This window comes from Sphaerodactylus townsendi, linkage group LG05 (assembly GCF_021028975.2).
Source record: "Sphaerodactylus townsendi isolate TG3544 linkage group LG05, MPM_Stown_v2.3, whole genome shotgun sequence".
Classification (NCBI taxonomy): Eukaryota; Metazoa; Chordata; class Lepidosauria; order Squamata; family Sphaerodactylidae; genus Sphaerodactylus; species Sphaerodactylus townsendi.
This window is the reverse complement of record NC_059429.1, coordinates 75,645,215-75,659,566: the sequence shown is the minus strand read 5'-3', so window position 1 is coordinate 75,659,566 and position 14,352 is coordinate 75,645,215. Positions and strand designations below refer to the sequence as shown.

General features: G+C 41.6%; 1 protein-coding gene across 21 annotated transcripts in view; it reads left to right on the top strand.

The window, feature by feature from the left end:
• Positions 1–14,352, top strand: part of PTPRF (protein tyrosine phosphatase receptor type F) — a 623,992-nt gene that overhangs the window by 501,297 nt on the left and 108,343 nt on the right. For all 21 annotated transcript variants that reach the window (XM_048497079.1, XM_048497096.1, XM_048497095.1 and 18 more), the window contains one exon: positions 7,117–7,227. In XM_048497079.1, the coding sequence (XP_048353036.1) occupies positions 7,117–7,227 (111 nt within the window). The remainder of the gene's footprint in view (positions 1–7,116; positions 7,228–14,352) is intronic.

The following is a 14,352-nucleotide window of genomic DNA, read 5'->3' as shown; positions in this document are numbered from 1 at the left end:
TTGCTCCGACGCAGCCAATTCTCTTTCTTTATGAGAGTTAAAGACATCTTTGATGCGCATGTAAGGCCATTTTCCACGATCCAGTTTTGCTTATTCATCCGTTACCCCAGATAGCCGCCCAGTCAACTCGCTTCATCTCGTTTGAATAGCCTTCTAATGCTTTCGCGCCATGGCGTTCCAGATCCAGCTTGGAGGTGATCCAAAGACCTTGTCATGGACCGGATAAGTTCTGCTGATACTGCCGTTTACCAGCGCTTCTTTGGCCTGATTTCAGCTTCGAGTTGGGCGTCCTTATGCGTTGTTGTTCTCGTGGTCCTTTGCAGGCATTCACCATCTTTTTTTGCAGCTGGCGGTTCCTCCTCCCGAGAGTCTGTTCCGGTCCCATGCCTCTTTAGCATCGCCAGCGCCCAGTCACAGCCACTCTTCGCCGTCTCCAACTTTCGCTGGGCCGGGAGGGAAATAAATCTGGATGGAGAGTCAGGTCTTCGCCCGGATTCCTCCTCTCCGGATGGTAACTCCCTCCAGTCCTCCTCGGCGGCTCAGGCGGCTTCCATGAGGCGCTGCAACATCAACTGCTACAGGCCCGGGGCTGGAAATCCGGATTGGTTTCGACGCGAAACCCTCCGGACATCACCGATCCTGATCTCTGGGCTTCAGCGTCCGGTTTCGGACTGTCAGGGGCTTGGGGCGGGGCCCGGTGCTATGCCGCTTCAGGGGATCGCCAGAGCATCATCGGGAGTATGGAGTCAAGGAATGGATCTCGAATTCTGGACTCCTGGGTGGCTGCATACGAAGTGGTAGCTGGAGACCCATCTCTTCCTCAAACAGGTTGCATCACCAGGGTTTGTAATCCACGCGGAAGCGGGTAGAATCCGATCCAACAGGCTTCGATCCATGAACAGCCCCAAGCGACTCATGCAAAATCCACTGGTCACATCCTCGCGATCCCTCATCCCCCCCCCAAGCGGTAAGTAGGGAAGACTCATGCTGGAGCCGAGGGGCCGGGGAGAGAGTCACCAGCGAGACCCGTTTCCCCACTGGACCCTCAGAATCGGAAGGGAGAACCGGAACCCTCTATGGGGCTACGGCGCCTTCCACAGTTTCATAGGAATATTCAATCTCTGCATGTTAAAAACACCAGAGATCCACTGAGCAAGTTAAAAAGAAAGTAAAGATGGATTCCAGTCATAATGTAAGGAATTCCAGCGAGGGGCAGAAATAAAAGGCTTTTGGTTAGAAGACCATTTATTCAGACATCTTAGGCTGCTCATACGCGACGCTTGACTGGAATGGGGCTATCCAGCTTAAACTACAGAATATAACCCCTTTGTCCCATCCCCTCCCGGTGTCTGGAGTCCCATTCTCATGGGAACGGAATTCTCATCTCACTCTATGAGATAAGCCCTCTAACAGTGTGGTTGCTGCGGATTCTGGCCCGTCGCCCGTGCCAGGGAACTCAGTCAAGGCCAAACGGCTGTGAAGAGAGTCAGCACCACTGAGATCTTTACAACTATAAGCTCCTTTGTCTTGTTGGTGTTAAGAACCAGGTTATTTTCCCTGCACCATGAGAGCAGTCGGTACACCTCATTCCGATATGCAGACTCATCCCCTCCAGAGATGAGCCCCACCACCGTTGTGTCATCGGCAATTTTGATAATGGTGTTACTATGATAGACAGGAGTACAATCATGTGTATAAAGGGTGAGCAATAAAGGACTCAACACACATCCCTGTGGCGTTCCCATATTTAGAGTAAGAACTGAGGAAACCCGATTTCCCCAGTCTAACCCTCTGGGAACATCAGACAAGAAGTCCCTAATCCACAAAACAGATTGAATGCTTGAGAGTCCAAGGATCCACACAGTTTGTCACCCAGTCTTTGAGAAGAGCATTGCTTATTAAATCGCGGAGACTAAAGTCACCCACCAAAAGAGCATTCGCACATAATTCCCCTGTTGTTCCAGATGCATCAAAGCAGTGGGGAGGCTAATGGCAATGGCGTCCTCCGTAGATCTATTAGTCAATATGCTTGAGACTGATGTTTATCGGAAATGTATCTGGAAGGCAAGAACTAATATGCCTATGGACCAGTTTTTCAAAACACTTCATGATGATGGGGGTGAGTGCCACTGGTCTATAGTCCTGAAGATTGTCAGCAGGAAATCTCTTTGGTAGTGGAACAATGATGGAAGCCTTCAAACAAGATGGAATGGTGGACTGGGATAAAGATCGATTAAAGATCCCAGTAAAAACACCAGCCAGTTGGTTAGCGCATTCCTTTAACACCCGACTGGGAATACCATCCGGTCCAGCAGCCTTCCTTGGATTCACAGCCCTCAAAACTTGCCTCACCTCACGTTCCTCCACAGTGAGGTGTGAGCTACAATCACCTAGCTACAATCACCTAGTATTTTTTTTTATGAAAAAAAATATCATGGGCATGGGGACAAGAACAGAATACTGCCTTAAAACAGAACTTATTACATGCACTAGTTTTGGCATATTCCTACATGGCTTTGTTTTTTTATATGCAGTTTGCTCAATCAGATTCTTGACTTGCAGTGGTACTCTAGTTAATCATGTTCACAGGATGGTAAAAATCATCCAAACAACTTAGAATCCCACCTTGTATAACTATCTGATAGAGTGCCTCATCCTGGAACAAGAAGGGCGGGGCAGTGGAGGTGAAACGGGACAGATTCTGTGTGGAAAAGTAAAAGTTTACTAGAATGATGTGTCTTTATGGTGTATCTCCATAAGCTGGGAAAGCCAGACTCTGAAAGCATCTAGGATATTTTCACTCCTGCTGCTAAGTAATACTCCACAAAACATTACTATTCCTCTGGTAGTTCATCAGTTAACCTGGGTTCAAAATCAAAAATTTATACGAGGAACTAACATCCACAAGACAACTATAAGTGGAAGTTAACTGGAGAACCAGACCTGGTGACAGTATCACTTACATCCCATAAGACATTGAAACCCCTATAACTTTTTTTTAACTTTTATAATATGAATAATATTACCTAAATAAATCCAGTTACAGTGTTATCAGCTCATTTTATTTATTAACACTCTTTCCAACAAGTTTTTTGTTTGGAACAATACTTTCAGTGAACAATTACATTTGTTCTCCCTCGCCCCCTTCCCCACCTTCTTTACCAGATTTATTTTTTAAATTTCTCTGTAACCTTTTTGTTACTTCTGTGGTTAAATGTAAACAGAGCCCTTTGGGGGTGGGCGGTATAATAAGTTTAATAAACAAAATAAAATAACTGATTGGTCTTACTGACTTTATTCATAAAATTGTTAATAAAATTTACAACATTACAAATATGAGTAGATATATCCGGAAGGGTTAGTCAACTTCAAAGGTACAGACAGAGTATAACCCCCCTTTTTGTCATCAACTGCTTACTAATTGAACACCCTTATAAAATCCCTCCTCCCCAGTCACTATTGGCATAATAAGGATAATCCTGTTGAGTTTATAATTGAGCAAGGCATCTTAGAGAGCCAATAGTTCTACTTGTATGTGGAAGGTTGCTCAGGTCTGCTCCATAATGTAGTGTTGGGTCCAAGAAAACTCAGGTAAAATAACTTCACAGAACACATTCCAGCATGACATACTAAAACTTTGAATTAAAAGTTGAAGTGTAACCCAAATTGCTTAGTAATATATACAGACAAAGGAGTTGTGATACTCCCTGGCAGAACACTTGTGTTGGCTCATTGAGAACACACCAAAAGAAATAGGAAGACCAATGCCATTGCATAATCAAAAACCATTCTCAAATGCTCAAAAAGGTTCCAGAGTCATGGGCTGGGCAATCTCCTTGATGGAATCACAAATGTTCTGCCATAAATAAGCTCTGACCCAGAGTTACCTTCAGTGTTGCAGCTCCTATTCCAAACCACCTAACCAAAATTTCCACAAATGCGAAATAAATGTCCAACCCCTCCATTAGATCAGTTTTCCCCTGTAAAAATTACTACCTTTGGTCTGATAACACTGAGCAGCAAGATCATGTTTGTGCGCCAGGTACAGGCAGTGTGACTCTTTTTAAAATCTCCCAGTTTTGTTGTTCCTTCTGCTTTCTACCAGCTTTCTACTATCCTCTGCCCTCAAATCTTTGCTTACTAAAGGTCTTAGTTAGTTGTCCCCTTCCTACTAATTCCTCCATCTTCCTACCAGCTCATTCTGCCTTTCTTTCCCTGAGTTTTCTGCACTTAAAGCACTAGCTCTTTCTACGTCGTCTTTCTATTTTACCTGCCATCCTTTTCATGAACCCCAACCCAGTTCTCTCCCTCAACCAACTTGCTCTTTCTCTCTATGCCCAAAATCACCCACTTGCTGCTCTATCTTTTGTATCTGCCATCTATTCAATTCCTCCAATTTGTTCCACCAAAACATCCCTCCCCATTGCTTCCCAAATAAGCTGGCTGGAGATTCCAGATATTCAAAGGTCAAAGACATACATTCTGTCTATTCCTCCCTTTTCCAATGCCTCTGCCCACAGTCTTCATACTGACCGGTTCTTTTTTTACCCACCATTGTTGTACCTTCCCCCTGGGTGTGCTTCTCACACAACTACACAGATAGGGTATTTTCAAAAATCCTTTTCCATACATCAGGCTTCTGTTAGTTTGGTTCCAATTGGGTCTTTTGACTACATATGCAGTGAATTGTATTATTGTGTGAATTACTGGTGAAATTGGCTGTTTTCTGATGTTTTTCTTGATCCCTTGTAGTCAATAAAATTGTATCGTGGAATTTGAACTGCCTCTTCTTCTTCCTTTCCAAGATATTTCTTACAAATATGCTTGTATGTACATAGTACTAGTTCTTTCCTATATGTTCAAAGTACTAGTTCTTTCCTATAAGGTTCTATATGGCTTGGGGCTAGGTACTTAAATATGGTCTCTTACGATATTGATCAGCCCTCCAGTTGAGCCCTCTTTGCAGGATGCATGCAGATATAAGGCAGACGGTGATCAATGATAGGACTTTTTGGTGGTGGCACCTCATTTTTGGAATAGCTTGAGACACATCTAGCACCTGCTGAACTCTCTTTTAGGTGTCAGTCCAGAACATTGCTCTTCACCTAGGCGTTTAACTAAGGGGTTTAGTATTTTGTATAACTTGTGGCCTGATCACTAATCTTTATCACTATCATTTTATAAATCTCTAGTTTATGTGCTGTTATGCTCTCAACTGCTTTTGTTGCCTGTTTTTATTGGCATGGATTTCACTGACTTGGTTTATTTTATTCATGTGTTATTGGAATAACTTGGTTAATTATTTTTACTGTGCTTGATTTTGTCTTATTGCTGTGGCATGCATCAAACAGGTTTGGAGAGGTTATTTGTGAGAGATATTTGTGAAGGCATACAAGCATGTTCCCTACCCTCTTATTTCCTGGTAACACTTTATGTGGAAATACCCTGGATCAGTGTACAGAAGGTCAACAGTTTGAATTCTTTTGTGTCTATCAGTCAGTTCAAGTTGCCATCACTTATTGCATGTAAGATTTTATTTTTTATTTTATTGGATTTAATATCCCACCCTTCCTGGCCAAGGCCAGTTCAGGGCAGCCAGGACACATAATTTAGTCACAATTATAAACGATTGACACAATAAATAAACGGTAAAACATTTGAAGTTTTAGACATATCATGTTGTTAAGAATTACCTTATTTGGCTCAGAAAAATCTCAAAACAGGATAGTTTTGGTGCTGCTGTAACTTGACTGAACAGCTAAGAAGCAGGATGCCAAAGTGCCTAGTGCTTGCCAGTGCATGTGAAAGTACTATTGTAGGTGGTGGCAAGAGGCAGGAGTTTGTGGCTGAACTCCCACTTTCAGCCCTAATGCAGCAACAAGGAAGACTCTCTACATCATTTTTATTACATGGCAGAACTCAATGAAGTTCATTTTTTCTCCCTGACATATAGACTTAGACTACAGTCTCAATTTATCCTTCTAAATAATGTAGGTGGCAGCAGTTGATTCACATTAGTTTTCCTTCTGTTCCAATGATATGAAAACTGAATTTGACCTCCATGCCTTGAAGTGGGAAGAGCGGAGACAGCAATTTCTGCTTCTGTTCACAGTATTGTTTTTTTCTGTCAAATGGAAATGAGTTCAGACTCTGACAAGCAGTTAGGTTAATGCTTTCTCTCTTGGTTCAGGTGTGTGGATGTGTGGGTTATGAGCAGTTGCGACCCTGTTCTGTCACCTCTGAAATCTCAGCTTCTGGAAGTATCAAGAAATAGTTTTAGATGCTTTTACTTTTAGTCATATTAATTTTTTGTCTTTATAATTGTCATGCGTACTTTCTGTGCACCGAGTCACAGGCCATGTGGATAGAATTCGTTTGAAGACACTTGAACAATGCTTAGGTTTTATTTAGGTTGGTCAGGATAATGGTAAAAAATATTGTTAATACCATTGTAGGCATTGGGTTCAGATCACATTGACCAAAATTTAATTTCTTGGATAGTTTTAAAACCAGTTTTTACTGAATTAATATGCAGCTGCCTTTATGTGTACAAGGAAGTAGCTTCAGTAGGAGCCTCTCCAGATGAACTTTTGTGATCCTTTTTAGTTTGGCTACGCATACTTTTGTCGGGGATGGGTCTGGTATAATTTTGAGAATGGAGTTTAATAGTAAAATGAATTTGAGAATGGCGTGCAGATGTGAGAGTTCCCTTTTTGAGTACCATCTTTGTTTCTTTAAAAGCCAGTGGTTGAAACAGACTTAAGTTTTTCTCTGCTATTCCAACTGGAGAACTCTACATTCTTTTGAAAGTTTCTTTGTTTGGTAGGGATCTCTTCCAAAGCATGGATGTTTACATACAAATTTAACCGAATGGTGTCAGTAACCATTTGCCTATGTAGCAATAGAGACTTCACACAACAGATGCCTTTTCATATACACATGGATGCCTTGTGGTGTTTTAATGGCTTCAGGAGAAATGTCATGTCATATGCCTATCCAGATACACACACCGTCCAATCCTGGTGATCCTGTTGGAATAAGGGGACATAGCCCAATAGTATGTATTTATAAGGATTTTTCTATAAGCCATGTTGTCTGTGTCTCATTTCCATATAGGGGCCCTGCAAATTGAGAACAGCGAAGAGTCGGACCAGGGCAAATATGAGTGTGTCGCCACAAACAGTGCAGGGACCCGTTATTCTGCTCCAGCCAACCTTTATGTGAGAGGTAAGGCAAGCTTCCTTTTTTTTTCTTTCATGAGCATTCCCAGTCACATGAGTCATTGATAATAAAGCAAGAGGGTGCTTAATGATGCCTTGTGAGTAGTGTAACTTAAATGCCCATTTAATCTGTGTATTCAAAAGAACAAGCCTTGGAAATGCAACCTTGCCCCTCTCATCAATGCTTCTTTGGTGAAACAGAAGTAACAAGTTTTAGAATCTGTCATGGGAGGGGTGTGGTGAAGGGAAGGAAGTCGCTATTGCTTGTTTGGTAGTTTAATGTATGTGTTAGCAGAGCTTTGTCTCGGGCTACAGAAAATTAGAGGAGCTCTTATTCTAGATGTTACCTGTTTGTCTTGCAAGTGAGCAGGTACATCAAGGTTGGTTTTGGAATAGCATGCTAGCTTTGTCAAGTCATCTTGGTCTGCTTCTCCCTAGCAGCAGAGATGATTATTAGAGCTATTACAATCATTTCAATTCCTGCTAAGAATCAGGTGTAGTTTGTTGTAGAAGGCTGCTTTGCCAGTCGGTTTTCTTATCTGGTATTCCCAGGGCTCAAAATAGGATGGACATTTTTTCTTTCATTAAATCTGTTATTGAATTTGTGTTTGAAGGGCAAAGAGTCATGTACTTCATTAAGAAATGGTGAATTTTTTTCTTCAGTGTTTCAGGGAAATATTGTGTCTTCCCCTTTGTAAGATTTTAAGTAAGTCAGGACAGTAGTGATAGTCAGCACTGGGAGGCAGCTTGAGACTTGCATCAGTGTAGACAAGAGAACAGGAGTGAAATGTGGTACCTTTGGCTCATTGGCAGTTTAAACTCTTCTTTAATTTTAACTTAGGCCCTGGATCCTACTGATAGAATGAAAATAACATTTTCACCTGCATTGCTTTCTCTTTCTCTCCTTCCTTCTTTTCCCCTCCCTGCCCACCCCTTTTCTAGTATACACCTACATGCACATACCATTTCTGAAAAAGAGCAGTCTTAACCGAACTGAGGAGCAGTTATTCTCAGGAGAGGCCAAGATGACCTGCTGTCTGATTGCTTCTAGGTGTCTCTGTTATTCTCATTGTGTTCAGTGCTCATTTCCTGCAGGTGTTTTTTTTTTCATTTTGCAGAATAATTTTGACATACCAGTCTTTCAGCAGCTGAAGCTCCAAATGGAAGATCACTTTTTATCTGTGCAGCAAAATCACCCATAATGTGATCAGAATTGACCTTAAACTCCTTGAAATCAGTGTTCAAGCCATCATTGTGCAAGCTAATAAAACTAGCGCTTTGGTTGTCCCTTTGCATCCAGAAATAGGGGCACAATGTTTATTTGAATGTATCCCATGCTTACATTGTTGTGTAAATTATTATACATTTTTTATCATAGTTGCATGCAATAGCAATGTCTAGCCTTTGCAAACAGGATTGGGAAGGGTAATGCTAAACCAGAATGCACAGCTTGCCAAGGTGAAGAAACCTCACCTTTAAACCTGCCGGATTCCCTGTGTGCTGAGTGTTCCTTTATTTAGCAAGAGACTCCCTTTGGAGTCTAAAGAGTGCAACAAACTGTGACCCCAGGCTTGATGCGAAGAGCAGGTTGTTCAGGTAGCTGGCTGGTTGGCTGGCTTTTGAGATAAGGTGACATGAGCCAGGTTTGTGGTAGAAAGGTGTTTCTAGCTCCATGTGTATGGCTCATTTTCTATTAAGCATTGTATTTCTCAGGCTTAAATTTTGGAACAAGCTTCCTTTTTATTGCATATAATCTTTACAAGGTTGGACTTCAAGCTGCAGGACTGAGATAAAGCCCCACAGTATATAAAATGTGGGTTACTACATAAATTGTCCCCTGTGAAGGTTTGCCATATGTACTGTTCGCAGGCCATATTTATGCAGGTGGCTTTGTTTTACAAAACAAAATAGGTAGCACAACCAGCACAGGGAAAGACTTTTCACAATTCATCTGATCCTAAAACTATCATGTATGCCTTTGTCAATGGGATGAGGCAAGTTTTCTTGCTTCTCTGAGAAAGCAAAATTGTGTACATGCATGATTATTGCCTATGAGTTATATCGGTGTAGCCACACAAGCTATATAATAATTGAATAGCACTTATTTATTGATTATTTTATTCATAATATTAATATCCAACCTTTCTGCTTTACAAGCACACATGGTAGCTTAAAAAAAAGAAGGTAAGACAGTGATATGAAATAAACATTCTGAATAATGGCAAAGCTAAGGTAGACAACAGCAGTTAAACTATAACCTGAGGTCCAGCTAGATTAAAAACGTAGAAGTAGCCTTAAAATTGATAGCACCAATAAGTTGCAAACCAAAAAAAAATTCTTAGAAACCTAATTTGACAAAAAAAGCCATCAGATTTGGGAAGATGATTTATTTAGTCCCCCTCGGCGGCCCTTTAGCAACCTAAATAGCTTAGAATAGCCTGAGCTTGTCAGACCTCAAAAGCTAAATAGGGTGAGCCAGGATTAGTTCTGGGATGGGAACCCCAAAGAAGGCCTAGGTTGTTATGCAGAAAAAGGCAATATCAAACCACTTTTGCTCATCTCTTGTCTTGAAACATCTCTTGTCTGGATGGCCACAAAATGCACACAAAAACTGATGACTGCTAGGATCCTAGGAAGCAGTTCCTGCTCTTGTGAGGCAGAAGAAAGCCTGGACACTACCTGCTTATTGGAACAGATGCTTTTTAGAAGAAGCAGATGATCATAGTTTTGATTATACTACTGACCCAAAAGAACAATAATCCTAAATTTTAGTTGGCGTTCCCAAAAATGTTACACAGGTTTTTTTTCAATACTACACGTACTTGGGATTTAAGTGAATGTAAAACAACCCCATCTTAAAGGCAGGTTGGAAATAAATCTTATTTTCCTTTAGGGTAAATATGATAACCTGTGCAAATTCTGGATCTGATATCTCTGTAACCAAGTTATTCTGATGATGGAAATTGTTGTCATTTCACAGCCAACGTATTGCTGCGATAGGGTTTTCAAGGCAAGAGTCTAACAGGGCTGGTTTGCCATTGCCTGCCTTTGCTTCATGACCCTGGCCTTCCTTGTCTCCCATCCAAATACTAACTGCTTAGCTTCCAAGATCTGAGAAGATCAGGCTATCTGGGTGATTCAACAGGTAGGCAATAACACTTAATATATTATTTTTCTTAAGTGCTTTTAATATCTCACACACCTTACTTATGTGATCCTTCTAGCTTGTGAGATAGACCACTGGTGTTACAGGTGAAGACCTTAAGCAGAGAAATACTAGCTTGCTGAAGACCAGTGTGTTCATGGCTGTGCTATGTGAAGACTTTCCAACTTATTGCCCAAACATTTACATAATAATAGTTCTCATGACAGCCTGTAAATCTTTACATGTTCATAGTTCATACTGCAGTGTGCACAGCAAAGAACAGTCACAGGGAAAAGAACCTAAAGGAGTCAAGGGTTTCTTTGTAATAGCATCTCTTCTTCCTATGAGTATACTGTAGCAGCCATACTGTAGCAGCCTTCAACTCCTCTTGCTGGCTTTGGAGGTTGTCAGGGGATCATGGTATGTTAAGTCTGAATAGGTTATAACTCTCAAAAGACATAAATGAGTGTATACAATGTCCCACCAAAACATTTTGTGTCCCCAAGCCCTTATAATTCAGTGGGTTATCAATTGCTCAGTTTGTTGACGTCATCAATTTGCCTCCAATGCAGTCTGATCTTTGGTGACTAGCAATCCATCATATAATAACATGGTTCAATTATATTTCTCTAGCATCTTTAAAACATTTCTATCTGAATCACATAACCTGCAGTACTATAAAGTGTGAAGAAATCAAATGCTGATCAGGAGTCAGCCATTGCTACCCTGATGGGTAAACCAAATAACATTGCCATTTCAAGAGAATGTCACATTACCAGTATTTAACTATCAGGGGTTGCTGGTAGGCAACATTTCTTTTAAAATATAGTGTTATATCCTTCAGTGTAGGAAAGATGGATGGAAGACCCTCCTTCCCCAGTCATCTAAAATTAAATTCCTCTTATTTATATATAATTTTATTTTTTTAATGTTTATATAATCAACTATGGGCACTGGATATTGCAGAAACATGAATTATAAACATTTAATTTGATACCAGGGGAATGTCCAAACTGGAAGAAAGACTGCGAGATCCATGATTGGATCTTTATTGGTAAATAGCAGCTGGGACTCTCATTCAGTCTGCTGGCAGGGGGTTAGCATTTCCTAAAAGCTGCTGTTTGCCCCACTAGGGGGGAGAATGCAGCAGAGTATAGGCAGCCATGGCAACCATGAGTGTTTTCCTTCAACAAGGAAAATAGCTGCTCCAGGGAGCCGTTTGAGGAAAACAGTCTGGGCAGGGGGATGAAACTTGCCATGCTTGCCCCATTCCTCAGTAGCTGCTATTAATTACTAATAAATTCTATGGAGATATACTCACGGATCTCTGTATCTCATCTAGGTTGGCCCTAACTTTGTCCTTAAGCTAGCACCTTTTGCTTCCATTATGTGATGATCAGGCAACTGTAGCAAAACACTAGAAAAAAAACTACTGTCATAATGTCAAAGCACCCTTTTTCTCATAGTGTAACATGTTCAATAGGTAAAGACATTACTGCCAAGTACACATTTAATGAGTAACAACCTTAATGGCCTATGTTGAGTGGAGTCAGTATGAGGTTAATGCATCCTGCAAGGATTGTACACACAAGAAAAGATCCTGAGGCCGCTACCCAGGAATTATTCATATTTGAAGTGGTTCTACAGCTAACACATATAGCAATATTATGAATGCATTTTGCCCATTAAAAGTTCCTCTGGGCAAAAATTTTACATAGCAGATATGCCCCAGGGAATCTAATTTAAACAGTGGTCTGAGGATTGCTTTGGTTTGCCCCAATAGTGAAAGCTGTGTTTGAGAAAGGGGGTACCCACAGCAGACCGATTAATGGGCATGAGAGACTGCACATTCTGCTGTTCTGCTTTAAATATTAGAGGAACAATTCATGCCTGCATCAACAAGAGATCAAACCACCTGAAAGATTGCTTGTGTGAAGGTTATTAAGATAGCAACATTAGTAAAAACTTGAATTGATCTACCAGAGACAATAGTTGAAACTGCTTAGGAAGTGATAGGTCAAAGGTGAATTATTTTGTGGAAACATATCTTCCCAAAAGAGAGTATGCACAGAAACTGATGCCTCTTCTGAGACGGCTGGTCTTTAGCACTGAACATAAGCATCTGTCAGAACTTTCCTGAAGGGACACCATTGGCCCTTTCCGTACAAGTCAAATGCATTTCCAGAATGCTTTCAATCCCTTTCCCTTTTCCACAACGTTTGTCTGTTCTCATCCTCTCCAAAAGTTTCGTGGCTGCTGTGAAGGTTTTTTTAAAAAAATTCTGCTTCTTTGATGAAACTATGGCCATTTCCGCACGGCCATGCTTGGGGGGGGGGTCAGCGTATATGACGCCGACGCACCCCCTCCCTGGGACCATTCGCACAAACTGTCCCGGTAGGGGCGGGGAAGGCGGGCGCAGCCTGCGCAGAGGCTGTGCCGTCGCACGAACGCCTTACCGTCCCTCCGACCTTCCGGCACGTCGCCCAGACCAGGGGACATGCCCCCTTCCCTGCGCAACAGCTCTGGAGTCACAGGGCAGGGGGGGTGTCCCCTGGCCTGGGTGATGCACCGGAAGGTCGGAGGGACAGTAAGGCGTTCAGGAAAGAGGGGGAATGGCGCCTTGGAAGCTGCTGTTTCCGGAAAACCTCACCCAGGGAGTGAGGTTCGGAAACAGCGGCTTCACGCCACTTGGGGGTTGCGAGGCTGTGCGAACCCCTCCCCAGGGACGCTGTTTTTAGCGTCCCTGGGACACTGTATTCCACCCATGCGGAAACAGCCTATGCTTCATTAATTCACTGCTTCAGTGTTCTGTATTTAATCGAAGCTTCATGGATGCACCCAAAACAGCAAAACACACACACACACACAAAATGATGAAAGGGAGAGACAAGGGAGAAAGACTGAGATCAGGGATGCAAGAAAATGGAGCCAAGGGGGAAGCTAGGCAATGGTACAGAGATGTGGAAAATGGCAACAGGGAAGATCAACCATTGTAACTATGGCCACACTGAGAGAGAAGCCAGCTCAGAAATGTTTCAGACAAAACAATCATTTTTAAAAGGGTTTTCCAAAAAAATCAAGAAAAAACTGCTTGGAAATGTTTTCAGAATCAAAGAGGGGAAAAGCAGTGAGAAACTGCCTCATAACATTTTTAAATGGTGTGTGCAGAAAGGGACATTGTGAAGGTTAGGCCTAATGAGCTAAGAAAGGAACATTTAGTAATACCATAAGCACAGGATTTGGTAACTAGACCAATCTCAGTTTCTACCAAACCTCTGTCCAAAAGCACCTCTGTAGAAAGTAATAGGTGATAGATACACTGAGATCCCTCTTTCAAAAAAAGGAACAATTGTCCCCCAGTTTATATTTATCTGTGACGTAAAATCTCTGTTTAGTACAAAATTATATACTTTATTTGCCAGGTCCCTGCACAATAACTACATTTGTAATCCTGTTCTTGGTACATAGTAACAACCTCTCTTTCTGCTTGATAATCGTAAAGCTGCATTGTTATGAGTACATGAACCTAAATTACCGTTTCCCCCGAAAATAAGACCTACCTCAAAAATAAGCCCTAGCATGAATTTTTGGGATTTTTGGAGGATGCTTGAAATATAAGCCCGACTCCAAAAATAAACCCCAGTTACAGATTCCTTGGCACAGCTGATCTGGTCACGTGGGGGGCGTAAAATCATGGAAAAAAATAAGTCCTAACGCATCTTTTGGAGCAAAAAATAATATAAGACCCTGTTTTATTTTTGGGGAAACACGGTAGTGGCCACATGGACAATTAGATCCTTGTTCATTTTATGTTGGTTATTGCTTTGTTATGTTTTAACTGCTTTTGTTACTTACTTAGTCTACTTACACAATTTGTTGTAAAATTTCTAATCAAGCCAATGTTTAAAACATATAATGTGTGATACACCACTACATAAAGTTTCTTCCATTGAGGGCATATGTCAGTCCTGTCCTTAAATGTTACTG